General features: G+C 37.8%; 1 protein-coding gene across 1 annotated transcript in view; it reads left to right on the top strand.

Moving 5' to 3' along the window:
- Nucleotides 1–18,022, top strand: part of ACADL (acyl-CoA dehydrogenase long chain) — a 34,622-nt gene extending 16,600 nt beyond the window's left edge. Inside the window, exons 8-11 of the mRNA XM_047773394.1 lie at nt 748–861; nt 9,151–9,278; nt 11,878–11,964; nt 17,782–18,022. Coding sequence (XP_047629350.1) covers nt 748–861; nt 9,151–9,278; nt 11,878–11,964; nt 17,782–17,875 — 423 coding nt within the window. The 3' untranslated portion in view covers nt 17,876–18,022. The remainder of the gene's footprint in view (nt 1–747; nt 862–9,150; nt 9,279–11,877; nt 11,965–17,781) is intronic.
- Nucleotides 18,023–22,959: the final 4,937 nt, after the last annotated feature.

Here is a 22,959-nt window from a genome sequence, read left to right as displayed (position 1 = left end):
CTCTCTGAGTTTATTTTGAGTTTATCTTGTTAGAGAGGATTGGAGTACCACTGGAAATAGAATATGAAAATCACCAACAAGATGAAATTAAACTGACTATGGATACTTTGTAATAATTTAACATAAATGTTAGGACATGTGGTATGCCGAGATCAGTAAGTAAAAATCAACAACTTTGCCATTTTTTTCTCATTGATGCATAAAGAGGAGAGGAAAATAAATTACTTACATATCTATATACAGTAAAGGCAGTCATTGATTAAAATAAATGATTTCATTTAAAGAGTTATTATAAATGTGTCAAAATATTCTTAGAAATCTTGGGAGTCTTTTAAAGACTTAAGAAATAAGTTAATCTTTAAGTAGGAGTTTTATAGCGATTATACATGTGATTTATTGTCATTGAAATTGTGAAAATCAGAGTCCCTATTGTGACACAGCAGGAATGAATCTAAATAGCATCCTTGAGGAGGCAGATTCCATCCCTGGCCTCACTCAGTGGGTTAAGGATCTGGTGTTGCGGTGAGCTGTGGTGTAGATTGCAGACACAACTCGGATCCCCCATGGCTGTGTCTGTGGTATAGGCTGGCAGCTACAGCTCCCATTCAAACCCTAGCCTGAGAACTTCCATATGCTGCGAATGTGGCCCTAAAAAGCAAATAAATAAATAAATAAATATTTTTTTAAATTGTGGAAATCACTTGTGTACTTAGAATAACACTCCTGAATCTAATTTTGGGGTTATAGGAAAGGCTACTGATTGCTGAGTTGGCAGTTTCAGCCAGTGAATTCATGTTTGAAGAAACTAGGAACTACGTTAAACAAAGAAAAGCTTTTGGAAAGACAGTGGCACATATACAGGTAAGCTTGTTGTTATGGTTTGGTATTACATAGAATCAGTTTACTTATCTGCAATGGTCTAGTCTAAACTTGAATATGGAGTAATTTTCACATAGGTGATGTCAACTGGAAAAAATGTGCATAACTTAAAAGTTGAGGAAGTTCCCTGATGCCTAGCGGGTTAAGGCTCCTGCACATTCTCACTGCTGTGGTTCTAGTTGCTGCTGTGCAGCGTAGGTTCAATCCCTGGCACAGGAATTCCCGCATACTTTCTGTGTGGCAAAAAAGAAAAAAATATACCAAAAAAAAAAAAACCCAAGAAAGAACCTGAAATAAATGTTGCAACTCTCATTTTCAATAAATAAATACATAAATAAATAAGTTGAGAGCTATGTTTTATTGAATGGACAAAACTGAGGGCTTAAGCCCAGAAGACAACCACTTAGACAGCTCTGAGGAATTGTGTGACTAAGTAAGGGAAGAGCCAAGATATACAGGAGTTTTGCAACAAAAACTAGGTAGTCAGAGCATCAAAAGACTACTGTTAATTAAAGAAAACCAGACTTCTCAACTTAATTAATTTAGTGCTTTTTTCTATATGGGAAGATGCAAGAGTCTGGGCTCATTGTGGCTCAGTGTTAAACCCGACTAGTATCCATGAGGATGGGGGTTCGATCCCTGGCCTTGCTCAGTAGGTTAAGAATCTGGTGTTGCTGTAGCTGTGGTGTAGGTTGCAGACTCGGCTCGGATCCCATGTTGCTGTGGCTGTGGTATAGGCTGGCAGCTACAGCTCCCATTCAACCCCTAGCCTGGGAACTTCCATATGTCATGGGTGCAGCCCTAAAAAGACAAGAAAGAAAGAAATAGTTCCGTTGATATATGCACCTTAACAGTATCCTGCTTTTCTCCATCCTGAACCACCTTGAGGTGCACAGTTGGGAGTGGCTGCAGTGGCTGCTGGCTTGATGGCCACAATATCCTTTGTTTACCAATATGGCAGGTGAAATTTTTTCTATCCACAGGGACATTAGAATCCATGGAAGTGGATGAGATCAGTGAGGGAGAGAGTAGAGAGTAAGACAAAAGAAATCCTAGATCGGAGTCTTCCTGCAGGAGAAATGAGAAGATTTTAAGGTAGAATGGGAAAGGAAGAGACTCCAAGGATAACTAAGAATGAACAGCTAGAAGGGAGAAAGCAAACTATGCAAGTATTTTTTCAGAAGCCAGGAGAAAAGAGGATTTCACATAGATGGGAGCTACTTAGAAGGAAAATAAGATGAAGGTCAAGGAGTGCCCACTGGGCATAATGATATGTAGGCTATTTTGTAAGAGCCATTGATGGGCTGGTGTGGTGCCAGACCAGAGTGACTAGAGGAGTAAATGGCAAGTGTTACTGAAACTCAGCCTCTGTCCACCGGTGCTGAATAGAAACTCAGAGTTGTGGGTGAAGGAGAAAAAATAGCTTTATTGCTGTGCCAGGCAAAGAAGGGGCACAGCAGCCTGATGCCCTAAAGACTGTGCCTCCCTTGGTAGAGAACAGGAGGTGGTTTTTTAGTTTGGAGAGTAGAAGGTAGGGCCACAGATAAGGATCAGGATAGGTGCAAGCTTGCATTGTTTTTCAAAGCTGGTGTTCAGTGGTCCCAGGACTGGTTCTGGTGGTCCTTCTTTCTGGAATGAAAAATGCTTCATTAACATCTTCCATTTTTGGAGTTCCCGTCGTGGCTCAGTTGTTAACGAATCCAACTAGGAACCATGATGTTGCGGGTTTGATCCCTAGTCTCAATCAGTGGGTTAAGGATCTGGCGATGCCGTGAGCTGTGATGTGTAGGTCGCAGACTTGGCTCGGATCTGGCATTGCTGTGGCTCTGGCGTAGGCTGGCAGCTACAGCTCTGATTAGACCCCTAGCCTGGGAACCTCCATATGTCACGGGTATGGCCCTAAAAAGACAAAACGAAAAAAAACAAAAAAAAATTTTATTTTCTTTAGCTTACTTTATTGTAAATATTTACGGTATATAATAATAATCAACCACTTATGTTATTGGAAAGGCTTCTGATCAACAGTAGGCTATTAGTAATTAAGTTTTGGGGAAGTCAAAAGTTATAACCTAATTTGGTTTTTTTGGCTGTGCCCGGCCATACAAAAATTTCCAGGTCAGGGACTGAAACTGTACCACAGCTGCAGCCTGAGCCACAGCAGTGACCAAAGCAGATCCTTCCCCACTGTGCCACCAGGGAAATCCTATACTCCAGTTTTTGAACTGTACAGGTGGCAGCACCTCCAAACCCCACATTGTTCAAGAATTAACTTTATTATTATTCCCTTATATAATATAAAAAAGACTCCATTTTGTTCCAGTAAAGGGAGTCTTTTTTTTTTTCTTTCTTTCTTTTTTTTTTTAATCAGCTGCTTCTCTCACTCAGCCTGATCTGAACTTAAACTCTATGTCATTTTGGGAAGTATTTACTACCTATCTATATGTTCATCAAGTTAACTTTCTCCATTCTTTTTTTTTTTTTTTTTTTGCTTTTTAGGGCCACACTCCCAGCACATATGGAGGTTCCCAGGCTAGAGGTTGAATCGGAACTACAGATGCTGGCCTACACCACAGCCACATCAATGCAAGATCTGAGTCTGTGACCTCTGCCACAGCTCATGGCAACGCCAGATCCTTAACCCACTGAACAAGGCCCGGGATCGAACCTGCAACCTCATGGTTCCTAGTTGGATTGGTTTCTGCTGCACCACAACGGGAACTCCAACTTTTTCCATTCTGAAAAAAAAAAACTTCTTTCCACCGTAACTTTCTTACTAACTTAGCAGATCTAAAAACAGTTGTTCTGAATCTATAAAAATGAGGGACACACTTAATCAAAGAAACATGTTTAAAAACAGTGTGACTTGATGAGCCTAAATTGTGCTTTCCTTAAGAGAGGGAAACAAGGATGTTTTCCTTTCATTTATGTATCACTGATGTATACATATTCCTAGTTTTCAATGACTGCCTTCTTCCCCCATCCATTTAGAAAGGTCAGGGAGTAGGGTAAAAGCAACTGGGATGGGAAGAGGTATTCAGTGCCCTGGAGGCCAGTGTCGTGAATGTCCTGTGTTTAGAGACAGCTTTGAATAACAACTCATTGCCTTACTCCAAAGGTCGATAGTCTCCCTTGGAGAAAGACTGACTGACATGATTTGTTTCACTGAGCAAATATGTATTGTTTGCCCTCTAGAAAGGTTGTGTACTCAAATGTAATTTGGTAGGTATGACTCTGGAGCTACACACTGTAGGTTCCTAGCAACGTGAAGAAAGTTATACCACTTGATACACTCTGTGACTTTCCCAACCATAGCCAAATTGTAATTAGTATGCTTTGCTTCTCAAATCTAACCACCAACACCTTCACATCAAAAATGTTAAGGTGCAAGAGGACCAGCAGTGTCTTGGGAGCACTGGGATGCAAGTTGGATCCTTGGCCCTTCGTTGCCACAGCTCTGGCATAGGTCACAACTGTGGCTTGGATCTGACCCCTGGCCCAGGAACTCCATATGCTAAAAATGGCTAAAAAAGGAAAGAAAAGTTTATTAAAACGCACATGGCCTTACCCCTACCCTGGCAACTATAAAAAGCGAACCAAATAGACACATTTTCGGTCCCCTTGGAAATCTACACCTCCTATGTTTATGAACTTCATATTAAATTATACAAAGATGACTATGCTATTACCCAGTTTGGCTTTAAAGTTTAAAAGTTTAAAGACAAAAAAAGGGGTGGGGGGGAGTTCCTGCTGTGGCTCAGTGGTAATGAACCTGACTAGTATCCATAAGATGTGGGTTGGATCCTTGGCCTCTCAGTGGGTTAAGGATGTAGTGTTGCTGTGAGCTGTGGTGTAGGCCAGCAGATGCAACTCCAATTAGACCCCTGACCTGGGAACTTCCATATGCCGCGGGTGCCACCCTAAAAAGACTAAAACAAAAACAAAAAAAACCCTTCAGAAGTTTAAATGTGATTTGACATTTAACCATGAAGAAAATAGGAAATTGGTATACTATTTTCCCATAGGAAAAAAGTTTCTTCTAAAATATTTATTTATTTAACAATATATGTATGTATGTATTTTGAAAGCAAAAAAAAAAATCTTTTTAATCCTTTTCAAAACAAGTATTTTATCGTTGCCTTCTTTCAAAAGTAGTTTACTTTAAATTCACTAGGTGGCAGTAGCACTCTGCTTCCACAAGCGTGTATAGTATTGTTAGGAGGAGTATTCTAAGTAAATGTGTAGTTCTGAGATTTCTGAAGTATTCTAATCTTGTTTTATATGAATAAGTATCTCTGAATAATATTTTCACATCAATCTATATGTGTATTCGGAGAAGATGAGTGACCAATACATGCTTGCACCTTCTATTCTAGAGCTGGGTGTACAATGGTTTCAGTATTACATTGAAATAGAACGGGTTCCCATTGTGGCTCAGTGGGTTAAGAACCTGACTAATATCCCTGAGGATGTGGGTTCAATTCCTGGCCTCGCTCAGTAGGTTAAGGATCCGGCATTTCCCTGACCTGTGGTGTAGGTTGCCGATGCAGCTCAGATCCTGGGTTGATGTGGCCGTGGCATAAGTGGGCAGCTGTAGCTCCAATTTGACCCCTAGGCTGGGAACTTCCATATGCTGTGGGTGTGGCCCTAAAAAAATCAAATTAAATTAAAATATAAGACTTTTAAAAGTTTTATTATACTTGGCTAAACATCATTTTTATGACCATATAACTACATCGTTTCCTTTCTCTTTGTTATTCTTGAATTTTGAACATTTTGAGGCTTTCTGACCACTTGGATGCATTTCACAAAATTTATTTTCTTTGTAGAATGGAGACCTACCATACTTAAGTTGCAGTAGTTACAGGATTTTCATTTCATCTCATCCATATGCTCCATAGTTGATGTCAAGTCTTACGATTTTCTATGGATTGAACAATATGACAGTAAAATTCAGATATTAAATAATGCTGTGCTAAATGGATTACCTCTTTTTTTTCCTTCACAACTCCATGTAATAAATATTATATTTATCCTTCTTTTCAGATAAGGATATTGAGGCATGGAGAGGTTAAGTAACATGCCCAAGATGACAAAAGTGTTCTAACTCTGGAACCTACACTCTTAACCCATTCACTAGTTTTACTACTCAGAAATCTAAAGTAGATAGACTTTTTCTTTTTCCACCTCTTTCACCCATGGACAATGAAATGAAAATTCAATGCAAGCTTTGGTTATTGTCTGTGTGGTACGTGCTCCTGATTCTAAGGGCACAAAGTATTAGAAAAAAAATGGGAGAGGAATATACAGTTCTTAGACCTTGAACGTGAGGTTAATTAACTATAAAATTAGGTAGCAAACCTAAGTTGTTATATTTATACCTGAGTCATAATGTATTAGAGTTCATCTCATGGTGCTTTTTAAGTGGAATTCTGGGCTCAATAACTTCTCCAAGCTGTCTTCCAATTCCATAATTCTATGATTCTAAGAACTGTGTTTCAGAACTCTGAAGGAGATTCTATTGGATCCACTTTAGGGGAATTTTTTTTAAATAAAATGCTACCTGCAGTATTATCAATAAGCGACTATTAATGAATATTAAATAATTTCTCTGTGTATGTTGATTATTCCCAGAAAGTGCCTTACTAATAATGTGTGGTACAATTATTAGCTACCATTCATTAGGGAATAATTTCTAAAAGTATGATGCAGTCAGTGTCTGCAGTGAAGAGCAAAGACCAAATCTGTTTGGTTAATACCCACCTTATTACCCAGAGTATGTGAATATTTAATCTTTTTATCCCCCTGAGAGTAATTTATGCACTCTTGAAGGCATTAATTCCTTCAGACTTGTGGACTTCACTGAATGCACTAAAGCAAGAATTCTAAATGAGCCCATCCTGGTCTGAAATTTAACTTTAGCTTCTAGAAGCTCCTGGCCTTTCCATAGAAACAGCTCTTCTATGAGATATTTGGACTTAGAGGTCTTGATTCTCTTGTATTGTAAATAGTGCATAAATTCACAAATGTGCCATCATGGGGCAGGGAAATGTGTGCAAAAGTATCTTGAGACTTGTCAGATCCCTCCTTATTTTCCAAATGAAGTGTCATAGATAATGTCATTGACCTAAACCAAGAGTAAGCTGAAAACCTACGTTCCAGGGATTTTTGTAGTGTATATATATATATACACACTTATTATTTTCACTGTATAGAAGGGTATTTCCTCACTTTTTCATTTCTTATTGCATCTTTAGATCCCCCCCCCTTTTTTTTTTTTTTTGCTTTTTAGGGCTGCATCCACGGTATATGGAGGTTCCCAGGCCAGGGGTCCAATTGGAGCTACACCTGCCGGTCTATGCCACAGCTATAGCCACGTCAGATCCGAGCCATATCTACAACCTATACCACAGGTCACGGCAATGCTGGATACTTAACCCACTGAGCAAGGCCAGGGATCGAACCCGCAACCTCATGGTTCCTAGTCACATTTGTTTCTGCTGTGCCATGACGGGAACTCCAGCATCTTTAGATTTTTCTGTGAGTAAGCTTGGATGTGTGCGATGGTAGTGGGAAACTTGGTGCTGATTGAAGTGTAGATTTTGTATAATTAAATATAAACGAATAGAAAGAGAGATGGAAAAATTAAGGGAAAGTATGAGAGAAGAAGAAAGTTTTGCTGTAACCTGGCAAGTTCTGAATTAGAGGCCAGGATACACAAAGTGGAGAAGTGTGGTGCCAGCTTTCCCACAGCTTGATTTTAGAATCATTCGATACCAGTCACATTGTCTGTTTCTAGAACAGGATGGAGTAAATGCGAGGGAAAGGCAGTCACTGGGTTTTTCATCAGCACAGTATTTATGTTGATACATATATGAGGAGTCTGTCCCCCAGAGCTCCTTCTCCAGCTGAAATACCCTGATCTTGCCTGGTCTTGGGTTTTATCATACTCCTTTTCTACTCTTTTTCCAGAAGTGGAAAGTACACACAATACGTCCACCACAGTGATGCTTTGCAGGGTTTGGTTTTGCGTTTTGAAATTGCTGTAACTAGGAGTAAAGGCAAAGCCAACACGCGCCTCTTCCCTGGTTCCTGAAGCCTTTCTGAGTATACAGTCATCGCTTTGTATTTTACATTTACCTAGATGGGGTGCATTTATAATTTCTAGTTTGAGTTTCACTGTGTCAGCTTTGTCACTGACTTCCGTGCCTTTTATTAATCACAGTGAAGGTTTCACTCATAAATTCCAAGCAAAACTCTGTTTCTGTCTGAATTGCCACAAGAAAGACAGAGTCAGCTGACCAGAGCTGAGCTGCAAGCCTGAGATAACTGGAATGGGGTGTATTTGGGAGATTACCCAGAGTGGAAAGCCAGTAGTGTTTCAAATCCAAGAGTTGGTGCCAAAGAGACCAGATGCAAACTCAAAATTCAGGGTGTGAGAGCCAAGAGTCAGGAATGCAAGAACATTTGAGGTTAGAGCCATCGAGAACAATTGAGGCAGATCTGGATAGAATGATTTTCAAGAATACTATTGGTTGTCTATGGCCAGAAGGAGGTGGTATGTAGGTAAGTTAGCATTGACCATCCCACACCATTCAGTTCAAATTAGAGACTGTGCAAGCTATGGAGAGAGATGAGAGGAAGGGAGAGTGGGGAAATGTGGAAGAGCTTAGGGGGCCTAGACTTGGATGTCTTGAGTGTTAGGATTCTGTTATTCTGCTGCATTCTGTAGATCTAGATTAAATACTTTGTGATATAAAATAGTAAGTCTAAGAAACATTTTTAATGTTGTCCCTCTAGCTTGTTACATTATTACTTTACTCCAAGATAAGTAGAACAGAGAAATGTGTATACTTGATTTCATTAATAGCAAAAAATTCTTCGTGGATTTAAATTCCAGAGAAAAATAGGTCTTTTCAACAGGTGTACCTGAAGGACTGTACCACAAGGTGGTGCTCACCCATTTAAGTCATGCTGATTTTCAAAAAGTTTCATTAGTGGTCTAAATTTTTTAACCTAAAACATGAGATGTTATTTAGATATTTCTCTATTTTGCATCTTTTCTTTCAGTTCAAGTTTTCTTAGAAACAAAATATAATGGGTTTTTAATTTAAAGCTATCTCCTCTTTTTTGGAGGAAAAAAAAAAAGCCCAGCAGTTCCACTTTTGTTTTGCTTTAAAGATCTTTTATTACATAATTCTTGATATGATAAGTCACTTAAAATATGCTTTTCTCCTATGTTCATCTTTTCCTTTCATTTCCTTTAAACTCAAGACGGTGCAGCATAAGCTAGCAGAATTAAAAACACACATTTGTGTAACCAGAGCTTTTGTGGACAGCTGTCTCCAGCTGCATGAAACGAAACGTCTGGAGTCTGCCGCTGCTTCCATGGCGAAATATTGGTATGCATGCTATAGTAATTAAAATGTGGTGTTTGCACAGGCTGTTATGGAATTCTTCCAGCTTGAAACTCAGCCTTGAGGGTCTTAAAGGAAGAAGGCAGAGTAAATGAAAACAATCAGTAAGAACCAGCTTTTTAAAAAATACTGAAAGGTCCCATCAAGCCTATTTATAAAGTGCTGAAACTTACTCAAGTCATTTTTTTAACTTTTGGTTTGTTATTGAAAATAAAATATTAAGAGACTAAAGTAGGATGTCTGATTATGTCATCCAATAAATGGTTTAATTTCAAATTATCTGTAGAGTGGCAGTATAGCGAGATCAAAAAAGAACAGTAATACTTACAGTCCTGAGAGCCCCAATTCTTTTATTAAATAATCATAATTAAATTTAATTCTTTCTGGGCCAATATTATGAAATGAGTAGATTTGAGAAGATTTTTCGTTTGAGATGTTTTCCAGGAGTTCCCGTCCTGGCTCATCAGAAATGAGTCTGACCAGTATCCCTGAGGTCACAGGTTTGATCCCTGGCCTCACTCAGTGGGTTAAAGCTGTGGTGTAGGTCACAGATGCGGCTCAGAGCCCGTGATGCTGTGGCTTTAGGCTGGCAGCTACAACTCCTAGCCTGGGAACCTCCATATGCCTTGGGTGCGGCCCTAGGAAGGCGCCCCCCCCCCCAAAAAAATGTTTTCCAGATCTGAGAAAAATTTATGAAGAGTTGACTATCCAATCAAAAGTTGTCCATCTCTATTAAGTAAAAGGAAAAAAGTGTTCTATAGAACAATTTTCATTTGTATTAAAGATGACTAGCAGTGATAGTAAAGATGAGTTAATTGAAAAAAGACCCCTGTAAGGCTTTTGTGTATTTTAGATGCAAGAACGTAGTTTAAATCAGATCCTGGAAGTGGGTTTCGTTTCCTCTGTTTTAAAAACAAACATTCTCACATCTCATTAGTCCAAAAATAACTTAGAAAAAATTCCTGTCATTATTCATTAACTTTTGTTCAGTTCAATTAGAGGTAGAATGGGGAAATATGCAGAATAGGACTTTATGTAATGATTCCAAAATAATTAAGCTGCCAGGTTGAAACTTACACTTTAGGGGGAGACATTTTATATTTGCATTTATAGTGATTTTCTTTGACTAGTGGGAAGAAGTATAAAAAAAATTTAGTTAAGATATTTTTGGAAAAAGATATTTTGATAGCTGTAGGCCTTATTGTTCTTTGAAAATACCAAGTTTGTAGACATATTGGTATTTCACATTAGACCAGAGGAAGCAACTAGTTATAACCCAGTACATTTTTCATTAAAATACTTGCCAAATACAAAAATTTATAGAATTCCAAATACTATTGCCCCCTGAGTCTTGTCTGTCAATCATTATATTGTTACTGTATTTTTCAGGAACATCCTGACCTGTCCTATGGCTTGAGTTTAAAATTATTTTACATAGGATAAAGTGTCTGTGCTCACTTTTGCTTTATATTTACCACTGTTGAAAAGTTAGTTGGAAAGATTTTGAACTAACTTGTACTTTATGTTGAGATGAATAAAATTTCTGTCAGTTATTATATGGATTTTTAACAATAATTAAAATTATAATAAGATCAGAAAATAATATTTCTCAAGCACCTCATATATATATATATGTATATATGTATACATGCATACTTGAGAAATAATAAATAATCAAATAATATTTAATAAGATTCCTGTATGATAGTATATACTTTAATAGTGGACTGTCCTCTTAGGCTTTCAATTTTACTTTCAGTTTATTTCTGAAAACCCTAAAAAAATATTTTTTCACAGGCACTAAAATTCAGAATTGTAACCTTTGGGTAGGAAGTGACATATTTGAAGAAAAAAAAAACATATTACACAAGGCAAAAGATTACAAATGGCTGTATCATTATACAGTTAACTTAGCTCATATAGAGAATCTAAATAAATTAGACCAAATTCAAGTTTTTACCTTTGCAGACTTAAAGTAACCAAAACCTAATAAATAGTTTAAGCTTTCTACATTTTGTTTCTAGACTTAACAAAAAACCCAGTCAGAAATATAGTTGATGAAGAAAGTATTTGCTATGTGTAAATTCTCCTAAGATTTATTTTACATGTAGTTTATATCAATCTTCTCTGGTGGACTAACATGCCTAATTTGTTGTTGTTGTTGTTGTTGTTGTTGTTGCTATTTCTTGGGCCGCTCCTACGGCATATGGAGGTTCCCAGGCTAGGGGTCGAATCAGAGCTGTAGTCACTGGCCTACGCCAGAGCCACAGCAACGCGGGATCCGAGCCGCGTCTGCAACCTACACCACAGCTCACGGCAACGCTGGATCGTTAACCCACTGAGCAAGGGCAGGGACCGGACCCGCAACCTCATGGTTCCTAGTCGGATTCGTTAACCACTGCGCCACGACGGGAACTCCTAACATGCCTAATTTTAATTGTTCAGTAAACGTATGCATTTAAACAGTCATAAATAGTTCGATAAATGTATGCGTTTAAAATCATAATTTGTTTCCTGATTGTAAAGTGCTGCATGAAAATTCATTTCAGATGTTCCTTTTCTGCCTTTTATTTTGGCCATCTAGGGCATCTGAGTTACAAAACAGCGTGGCTTATGACTGTGTGCAGCTGCACGGAGGTTGGGGATACATGTGGGAGTACCCCATTGCCAGGTGAGTATGCCTGTTGTGTTACACTGCTGAATGGTGTGAAGACAAGGGGAATTTCTTTAACTGTCCTTTGCACATTGAGTATAGAAGGCAAGGAGGTGCAAAACCTTGCATTTTTCAACTGACTATGGAATGTTTTTAAGTGGGTAGACCAGCTTCATGTGGTCAGCTCACCACTAGGATTTTATTTTGTTTAAAAAAAGTGAAGATAAGGCGTTCCCATTGTGGGTCAGTGGTGGTGATCACAACTAGTATCCGTGAGGATGTGGGTTTGATCCCTGGCCCCGCTTAGTAGGTTATGGATCCAGCATTGTTGTGAGCTGTGGTGTAGGTCAAAGACATGGCTAGGATCTGATGTTGTGGTGGCTGTGGTGTAAGCTGGCAGCTGCAGCTCTGATTCGACCCCTAGCCTGGGAACTTCCATATGCCATGAGTACAGCCCTAAAAAATGACTAAAAAAAGTGAAGATAAACTTTGGCATACAATATTCAAACACCTTCTTCCATTTATCTTAGATACATGTGTTTTTGATTGCAACAGGACAGAGTCCTAAAAATAGCATTGCTATGGGAGTTCCTGTTGTGGCTTAGGGGTAACAAACCCTACTAGTATCCACAAGGATGCAGTTTCAATCCGTGGCCTTAGTGGGTTAAGGATCTGGCATTTCCATGAGCTGTGGTGTAGGTCACAGATGTGGCTAGAATCTGGCATTGCTATCGCTGTGGTGTAGGCCAGGAGCTGCAGCTCCAATTCGACCCCTAGCCTGGGAACTTCCACCTGGTGTGACTGCAGCCCTAAAAAGAAAAAAAAAGGAAAAAAAAGTAGCATTGCTAGTTCAAAAGTATGCATATTTTAATGCATTTCGAGATCATTTCCTCCAGTTTGTAGCAACTTAAACAAAAGTCTGACGATGACTCCTCCTAAGCTGCAAATGTTATTGCCTTTTAAACTTTGTGCTAATCTAATGGGTAATAAATATGTTATTATTCTTCCTTTAATTTGCATTGACTATCAATCGTTTTGGTTTGGTTTTGGTTTTATTTTACTATGGCGAAAGCATTTAACTTGAGATCTACCCTCTTCACAAAATTATAAGTGTACCATACAGTATTGTTAACTCTAGGTACAATGTTTACAGCAGATCTCTGGAAATTGTTCATCTTACATAACTGAAACTTTGTGTTCATTGATTAGTAACTCCTTGTCCCCCCCCACCCCGCCCCCTTAGCTCCTGGCACCCACTATTCCTCTTTAAGCCTATGAATCTGAGTATTTTAGGTTCTTCATATAGGTGGACTCATGTAGTATTTGTCCTGCTATGACTGGCTTATTTTACTCAGCAGAATGTCCTCAAGGTTCATGTAGGTTATGAGATATTATAGAATTTCCTTCCATTGCAGGCTGAATAGTATCCCATTGCTTGTTATACTACAGTTTCATTATCCATTCATCTGTCCATGACATATGGGTTGTTTCCACATCTTGGTTATTGTTAACAATCCTGCAGTCAACATGTGAGCACTAGTATCAGTTGAAGTCTTATTTTTTTTTTTTCCTTTGGTCTTTTTAGGGCTGTATCCGTAGCATATGAAAGTTCCCAGGCTAGGGGTTGAATTGGAGCTACAGCTGCCTGCCTATGCCACAGCCACAGCAACCAGGATCCAAGCCGCATCTGTGAGCTGCACCACAGCTCATGGCAACACCGGATCCCCAACCCACTGAGCAAGGCCAAGGATTGAACCCGCATCTTCATGGATACTAGGCAGATTCTTAACCCACTGAGCTACAATGGGAACTCCCTCAGTTGGAAGTGTCGAATTAAATTCTTTTGAATAAATACCTAGAAGTGGGACTTCTGGATCATGTGATAGTTCTGTTTAGTTTTTTGAGGAACTTCCATTCTGGTTTTTTTTTAGCAGCTACCATGCACCACTTATACATTCCCTCCAACAGTGTGCCAGTATTGCAATTTCTCCACATCCTCGACAATACTTATCTTTTGTGTGTTTTTTGGTTAATAGCTATCCTGAAAGGTGTGAGATGATATCTCATTGTGGTTTTGATTTGTATTTCCCTGGTGATTAGTGACTGAGCCTTGTTTTCATATACCTATTGGTTGTTTGTATGTCTCTTTTAAATCTGAAAAAAAGTAGGCATTACAGAAAAATTAACCTGCGTATGAAAATGACCTAAGTTGTCCTATCTTAAATTTTTTATTGTTTATTTTTCTCTAAAAACACATCAGGAGTTCCTTGGTGGCTCAGCACATTCAGGATCTGGCATGGTCACTGCTGTGGCTCTGATTTGATCTCTGGCCTGGGAACTTCTGCATGCCTCGGGTGCAGCGAAAAAAAAAAAAAGAAAAAAGAAATAGAAACAAAAGTATTATTTTTTTCTAAGTGGAATATACATTTCCTACAAATTAAAATAAATTAAATACAGCTTTTTTGTTATATTACATGTGAGTTTGTCAACAGGCAGCAAGCATCCTCTTCCATATTTCTTCTTCCATCTCTATAATTTCTTCTTTCCCTCTTCCTGTGGTCTTTTGCTTCAATTGTCTCCCCTTGGCATTTCTCCTCAGCATTCTAGAAAATATATGTTTCCTTCTATTTGGCAATATTTTCAGTTTATAAAATTATCCTGAGGAAGTTTTTTCTACATAGAGAGAACATTAATTTATTTCTGGATCTGAGAATGAGAATGCTCTGGGCTTCTAAAAACTTCTTATACTTTTAATCTAAATACAGAGTATCTAGAGGGAAAAATTTTCAAACCAGTATTTAAATTTACTTTCATATTCATCCTTTTGGCAAGCATAATTGAAAACTTTGATATGTTTATAGTGACTTAATGAAGAAAATAAACTCCTTACTCTCAAGGTCTGTTAAGAACCGAAGCTCCAGCATAGATATAATTTACTAATTTTCTGTGGCCACTGAACAGGTCAGAAAGCTTTAATCTTGGGGCAGATGTAATTTATAATTTTTTATAAAAGCCCAGCAACACGTAGGGTTTTTTCCCCTTCCTTTGGAATGTAAACATGAAGTAGGTAAATGATTTCCTTTTCTTTATCAATCCTTGGACTTAGATTTTGGTATATCCTTTCAGAACTACTTTAAGCAGGCCTGAGTCAAAAGCAGATTTTTTTTTCTTTATATGAAATGAGAAAAAAACACTGAGTTACACTATCACAGATTAAATCATTGCTGGCATTTTTCCTGTGTGTTTTCATGGTTTATTCACAGTATTAATCCATCTTATTTACAATGCTAAGAAAGTAAAATAATAATGAACATTTATGTTTTTCTACTTTGTGCTATTATAACTGCTGCTGGGAATGTAGACAAATAGTGGCTCAGTGCTTGTCTAGTTATGGTTTAGTTTCTAAGAAAAGCACATTAGATGAAAAGGAGTCAGCCATCTACATGGTCCAAGATTAGAATGGAGCCTAAGTCCTGGTCTCTGTGTTCTCAGAGGCAGTTCCTTCAGGTCAGCAGCAAGCAAAAATTGTAGCTTGATGGCTTATTTAAAACCTCTAGTTTCAATTTGAGAGGCTTATATTGCCTTTCAGAAATCATAAGTCCCTTTTTGGCCAGTTTGTTAGTTTGAAGAGTATATGAACTTTTAAACTAGACTGCTTGGAGTTCCCATTGTGGCTCAGCAGTAACGAACCTGATTGGTATCCATGAGGACGTGGGTTCAATCCCTGGCCTCATTCAGTGGGTTAAGGATCCGGCATTGCCATGAGCTGTGGTGTAGGTGGCAGATGCACTTGGATCCCGCATTGCTGTGGCTATGGTGTAGGCTGGCAGCTGTAGCTCCCATTCAACCCCTAGTCTGAGTACTAACTTATGCCATGGATAAGGCCCTAAAAATAAAAAGTAAATGAATAAATTAGACTGCTATTTGTCTCCCCAAAGACATAGGGAGGGAACTTTTCATAACATAATGTGCAAGTAGTAGATAATATCAAAAAAGCTAATTAGTTATATTAGATGGTATCTGTATGAAGTGTACAGACTGTGATGTGATAGAAAAAAATCATTCTGTGTTTTTTATATCCTCAGATTAAGCTTTATTTTGTGTGTGTCTGTGTGAGTGTGTTGCTGAGTCTTGGCTTCACAGAGTTACTGAGTTTGCTTTTTTGTTTTGTTTTATTTGTTTTCTATTTGTTTAAAAATAACTAGTCTTAAGCATATGAGTTTATTTCAGTTTTACTCATTAGGCTTGGACTATGAGAAGTGAGGATTTCTCACTTTTAGATTTTGCCAGTTCAAGACTTGTCTGTGTTGCTGGGAAAAGCAGCCTGAGATACAGAGCTTTATCATTGTGTGGTTAAACATTCCTTCTGTTGCTTTCTCTGTTAATTTTAGTTGATGACTGAGTTTAATTAGTAACCTATAAAAATATCTGCTGGTCTCTGTCAAAGTTCCATTGGAACTTTTTTAATGTGAAAAAAAAAAAAAATAGGCCCAACCTCATCCAAAAAGTTCTAAAAGCATTGAGATTGCTGAAGGCGGCTGAAATGCCAGGTAGATTCTCTAAATGGAAGTGCTAGATTTTGTGGGCAAAATGGAATCCTTTCAAAAGAAAAAATATATTTGAAAACACACATGTCTCTAGATTTCAAGTTTCATCAGAAAGTAGGTATTGAGACACAAAAATTCCCTTGTAACACAGTAAATCAAATCAATGAATATTTGCTGAGTACTGACTGTTTGCAAGGTACTGTGATGAATATGGACAAGGATAAGTCCAGAACTGGTCGTGTTCCTAGAGAGCTGGCATATTTAATTTGTCCCCAAAATTAAATTTTTAAAAATCCAGATTTAATGCTTGAAAAAAATGCCTTTGAATTGTCTTCTAGTAAAGTCCAAAGCTCAGTAACTAATCCTGCATGCCTGGGCCAATGAAAATATTGAGATATAATAGTAATAATAATAATAATAAAGATACTTACCAAAGTAGCAGGATACCAACATTTTTCAGTCCAAGCTGCCAAAGATCTGTTATGTGACCATTAAAGAGCAACCATTACTTAGTATATGTATTTATTAACTTTTCTGCACCTCAGTTCTTTTATCTGCAAAACAATAATAATATTTATTTTTCCCAATCCCAGAGTAGAGGGGATAAAATGAGATTAGAAAAGGTAAGAACAGCTATATAGTATATGGTTGCTGTTATCACTACCAAAAATGAATTCCTTTTTGTTTTTTTATGGTAGTATACTCAGCCACTGAGTATTTTAACTTCATACGTTACTGGGATGACAATTAATCATTCCCCAAAAGTAAGTTACTTGTTAACTATGTGAAGTAATATTTTCTGAAGCATCAATTTCTGCTCCCGGTGGCGGCAGTAGTGATGGGAATCTAAAGGATGTTAGAAACTATGCACTTTCTTTTTCTCTTTTGTTTTTTATAAAACCAGTAGATTTCAATTTTGGAGGCGCACATTAAAAGTAACAAAATGTCAAGACATTCCATGCACTTCTAAATCTAAAATAGCCCCGTTGGGAATGTTATTATGTATACTGAATTTTATAAAACTAAATCAAAAGAAACATACTTATGTTATTTTGAATTTGTAGGCTCTTCAAGCAGACTAAAACAGAGCTATACAGATGATCAGTATCTTAACAGAATTTTATAATTTTACCAATCTAGGATGAATAGCATACTGAAAAAAAAAAGTAATTTATGAAGAACTTTTATTGTTTGGATGTCATTTAAAATAATTAATATTTACCTGGTTAGACAGAATTATTTCTAATAATTTTTGTTTATGCATTCATCCATCTTCTTATTTATACAGAGCTTATGTGGATGCCCGAGTTCAGCCAATCTATGGTGGTACCAATGAAATAATGAAGGAGCTGATTGCAAGAGAGATCGTCCATGACAAGTAGACATCTGCCCACATCCTGGAATCCTATTACAACTAATCTGGGTTTAGATCTACTTAAGCTAAAATACAACCTGGAAAGGGAGGGAACACTAAACATGTTTTTATATGCTCTTGCTATGGAGAAAGAAATCAAATGTAGATAAAAGATGAACACAGTGGAACAAGAAATCTTTGCATCCAAAGATTCTAAAATTTTCTAATATTAAGGTTTAACTTTTAATTTTTTTTATATCTAAAAGGCAAAGATTTTCTGATGAAGCCTAGTCCTTCATTTTCCCCTAAAGTTCTAAAAGCATGTAATGGCTTAGATCTTTAAAATTGAGACAGAAATAATTTTGTTCTTATACTGTAACATCATTAATATTTACAACACATTCTCTTTGAAAGGTAAAAATAAATATAATTCATAATGCAAAATAACTTTAGTTTTCTTTTGTTCCAAATTTCACAGAACTGTGGTTTTTTCCACCCCACCCAAAGCCTGTTTTTAAGCAATGGAACAGTTTTTTTCAAACCAAAGCTTATGCAGAGTCCTTGTGAAATCCTGATGTATGAAGAGCTGTTCTGGTTAAGGCAGGAAGTCTTCCTACCTTACAGCCTTGGAACCCCTGGTACTCAGCTAAGCATTTACCTAACCCTGACTGGAGAGTGTCATTGGTGCTCTCAACTACAGACGTGGGGTTTCAACAGATTTCCATCCCAGTTTAATACTAGGAGAACACAGAATAATCCATCACCCTTTAGTTTCAAGATATTGGGGAGTTCCTGTCATGGCTCAGGATCTGACTAGGAACCATGGGGTGCAGGTTCGATCCCTGGCCTTGCTCAGTAAGTTAAGGATCCGGCGTTGCCCAGATCCTGTGCTGCGCTGGCATAGGCCGGCGGCTACAGCTCCAATTAGACCCCTAGTCTGGGAACCTCCATATGCCTTGGGTGTGGCCCTAAAAAAGACCAAAAAAAAAAAAATTGGTGTATTTTGTAGATATCAAAGCAGTGATTTTTGGAGTTCCCATTGTGGTGTAGCCAAAATAAATCTGACTAGTATCCATGAGGATGGGGGTTCGATCCCTAGCCTTGCTCAGTGGGCTATGGATCTAATGTTGCTGTGAGCTGTGGTATAGGTTGCAGACACAGCTCCGATCCTGCATTGCCATGGCTGTGGCATAGGCTGGTAGCTGTAGCTCTGATTCGACCCCTAGCCTGGGAGCTTCCATGAGCTTTGGGTACAGCCCTAAAAAAGCAAAATGAAATGAAATGAAATGAAATAAATAATATAGGAAAGTAAGGGAGTTTCTGTTGTGGCTCAGCAGGTTATGAACCCAACTAGTATCTGTGAGGATGCAGGTTCAACCCCTGGCCTTGCTCTGGGTTAAGGATCCTGCATTGCTATGGCCCTAAAAAGCAAAAAAAAATTAAAATAAAATAGGAAAGTGAAGGAATTCCCTTGGTGGCACAACGGATTAAGGATTAGCATTGTCACTGCTGTAGCTCAGGTGCAGTTGTGGTACATGTTCAATCTCTGGCCCCAGAACTTTGGCATTTGGCATGCCACAGGTGCAGTCAAAAAACAAACAAACACTAAAATAAGAAAGTGAGGAAATGACATTTGACATTTGATTTGAGACTTTAATTATTATCAAAAAAGAAACCATTGATTTGTAAACTGCTAGCATTTTACTTCTTGTTTTTCTTTGCACATATTGATGAGAGTGAATAAAATATTTTTTGTTTGTTTGTTTTTGTTTTTTAGGGACTCACCAACCATGCCATATGGAGGTTCTCAGGCTAGGGGTCAAATCAGAGCTGCAGCTGCTGGCCTACACCACAGCCACAGCAATGCGGGACCCAAGCCGCACCTGCCACCTATACCACATCTTGTGCCAACACCAGATCCTTAACCCACTGAGCAAGGCCAGGAATCAAATCTGCATCCTCATGGATACTAGATGAGTTCATTTATCACTAAGTCATGACGGGAACTCCTAAAGTAGTTTTTAAATAGAAATAAATAGGGAGTTCCTGTCGTGGCGCATTGGTTAACGAATCCGACTACGAACCATGAGGTTGCGGGTTCGGTCCCTGCCCTTGCTCAGTGGGTTTACGATCCGGCGTTGCCGTGAGCTGTGGTGTAGGTTGCAGACGCGGCTCGGATCCCGCGTTGCTGTGGCTCTGGTGTAGGCCAGTGGCTACAGCTCCGATTCAACCCCTAGCCTGGGAATCTCCATGTGCCGCGGGAGCGGCCCAAGAAATAGCAACAACAACAACAACAAAAAGACAAAAGACAAAAAAAAAAGAAAGAAATAGACATATTCTTGTTCAACTTTGAAAACTAAACATTTTATTTGGTGTTGTGGGTGTTACATGGTTTTAATGCAGTATTACAACTGGGTAGAGCAGAGAGAAGAGAGAATACTGATCCCTTTTTATCCTAGTCTTGCATACCTTTGATTTATTCTTGGGTAGAAGTTTGTCTCATTACCAGCTTGCATTCTTGCTCATTAAACACCATGCAAAATGAATTAAAATAAATTTTTATCAGCTATTACTGTATTTGCAGCTTTCACCTCATTTTTACTACCAGGAGATGATAGAGAACTAGGCAGACCAACTCCTCCCTTTCCCCACCCCAGCCCTTTCCCAATCTTAAAGAAAACTATATTTGGCGAATATAACATCTGTAAGATAAAAAGTAAATTTACATAGTAGGAGATGCCAACTATGCAGAGGGGAACAGACCTAGGTTTGAATGATGACTCTACTATTTATTAGCCATTGGACCTTGGACAAATTATTTTTCTCAGGTTCTTTCAGGTGCAAATGACAAAGAAACCCAGTTCAAACCAACTTAAACAAAAGCTTGAGTGTGCTAGCTAAAATGGATTGTGGAGCAGCAGATTTATGAAGAACATTCCTTAACTTGATAAAGGTTACTGACCAAAAACTGACCAACATAATGCTTAACTGGAAAACCTTTGAAGGAGCCTGTAAAATCAGGAATAACACAAGGATATCTACTATTTAACCACTTATACAGTCTAAAGAATTATAAGAACTCATCTCTCAAGGGCATGATTCTGGGGTTTAGAACTGCCCACACTTAGGCTATATTCTCTTATTTTTACTTTTCTTTGCAATTTGTCCTAATGAATGTTGCAGAGAAATTTTATTACAGGGCCTGTAAAAATGACCTTGGGCTGCTCCAGGCCTACATCCTTCAGCACAATGTCATTAGAAAAGTGAGGGGAAAGTGTCCTATGATTGACAGTCCTATCAGGAACACACAGACGGGGGAAAGCAGTTCAGGAAGCAGAGAATGATATCATCAAAAGAAAGGGAACACCAGGCAGACCTAAATCACACTCACTCAAGTCCACCAGAGCTAGGAATAGGTTCTTATAATTTTTATGTATCAGAAAGTGAAAGGATTTATAAAGTGGAATATTTTCTTGGAATGATCTCGGGATGTTTTCTCTCTCTTCTAAGCTGATTGTTTATCTTGAAAACTCCAAGGCTTCTGTACCTCCCAGCCCTCAAAGAAGCAGGTTGAGCTTAAAGCAGAAAGCAAAACAGAATTCAAAATGTGTTCCTTAACCTTTTATTTGGTTTTCATTTTAAATAGCTAATCTTTGTGTTTTGCTTGTGCGGCTTTGATTGTTCCCTATGGAAGGCATTTATCATCTGTATTTCACACAGTGCTAAGTGCTCAAGAAACGATAAATAATAATAATGCTCAAAAAGAAGAGCCCAGACCAACACAGCAAGAAAGCTACACTGTGTAAATAATTAATGCGAATCAAAAAGCCTGAGTAATTCTGGTTGGGGGCTGAGATTTTTAGAATTATAATTATTGCCATAAAATTATTTTCGCTCTTTTTTTCTTTGATGGTATCATTGAAAATGACAATGCATAAAAGAAGTTGTTTTGATTTGCTGTTTTAAAATCTAACTGCAAATCTTTACTAATCTAGTAATTTTAGTAGTTTACTGCTCAAGGTATAAGATTTCTAGGACACTGGGTTTTTTTCTTATGTCAGTATTATTTTTGGCGCACACAGCATTTATTTGTTTATAGAGTCATTAGAAAGATTTGACATTGAGATGGAAGCCAACTATAGGCCTATCATGTCTACTTCTTTAAAATAAATGTTGAAAAGAAGTTCTTTATTTTTGAAATCTCATTTCCATGAAAAATTTTAAGGAAAAAACTGCAGAAAAATTCAAACACATTCAAAATAGTGAAGATAGTGTAATGAACTTCTGGCTTCAACATTTGCCAATGTATCTCCCCCATTTTTTCTCAATAATTTTGAAGCAAATCCCTCTTAATCCTATTTCACATACATATATTTCAGAATATGTATCTAACTGATGAAGTTATATAACCATAAGACCATTATAATTCAAAAGCTTAAATTTAACATGTAGTTCCAAGGTAACAGTAAAATATTTCTTGGTTGTATCAAGAATGCCTTTTGTAGTTAGTTTATTCAAAGTAGGATCCAAAGTCCACAAATTGAATTTTTTGGTATTGTCTCCTACTTCTCTTTTTTTGTAGCAGTCTTCCCTTCTCTCTTTTTTCTCTAGCTCTTTTTAAATTTTAATTTTAAAATTAACATACAGCAAATTTTCTTGTTTTTGGTATACTTATGTATGGTAAAATCCTCTTTTTTGGTTCTCTGAATTTTAACATGTATGTAGTATACCTCTAACCCTTCGCAACTGCTGATCTGTTGTTTATTTATTATATTTTTATTTTGAGACTCAAGTAAATATAATCATATAGCATATAATTTGTAAAGAAGGGCTTCCTTCTTTTAGCAAAATGCATTTAAGATTCATTCCTGTTGTGAATCAATAGCTCATTCCTTTTTTCAGTGCTAAGTAGTAGTCCACTGTATGGATGTCCCATGGTTTGTTTATTCATTTACCTGCTTAAGGACATCTGAGATTAAATACCCAGTTGAGGAATTGTTGGGTCATAAAGATAACTGAATGTTTAACTTTATAAGAAACTGCCAGAGTTCCCATCATGGCACAGCGGAAATGAATCCGATTAGGAACCATGAGGTTGTGGGTTCCATCCCT

The sequence above is a fragment of the Phacochoerus africanus genome, chromosome 3, assembly GCF_016906955.1.
Source record: "Phacochoerus africanus isolate WHEZ1 chromosome 3, ROS_Pafr_v1, whole genome shotgun sequence".
Taxonomy (NCBI): Eukaryota; Metazoa; Chordata; class Mammalia; order Artiodactyla; family Suidae; genus Phacochoerus; species Phacochoerus africanus.
The sequence above is the reverse complement of the archived record's forward strand: the minus strand, read 5'-3'. Positions and strand labels throughout refer to the sequence as shown.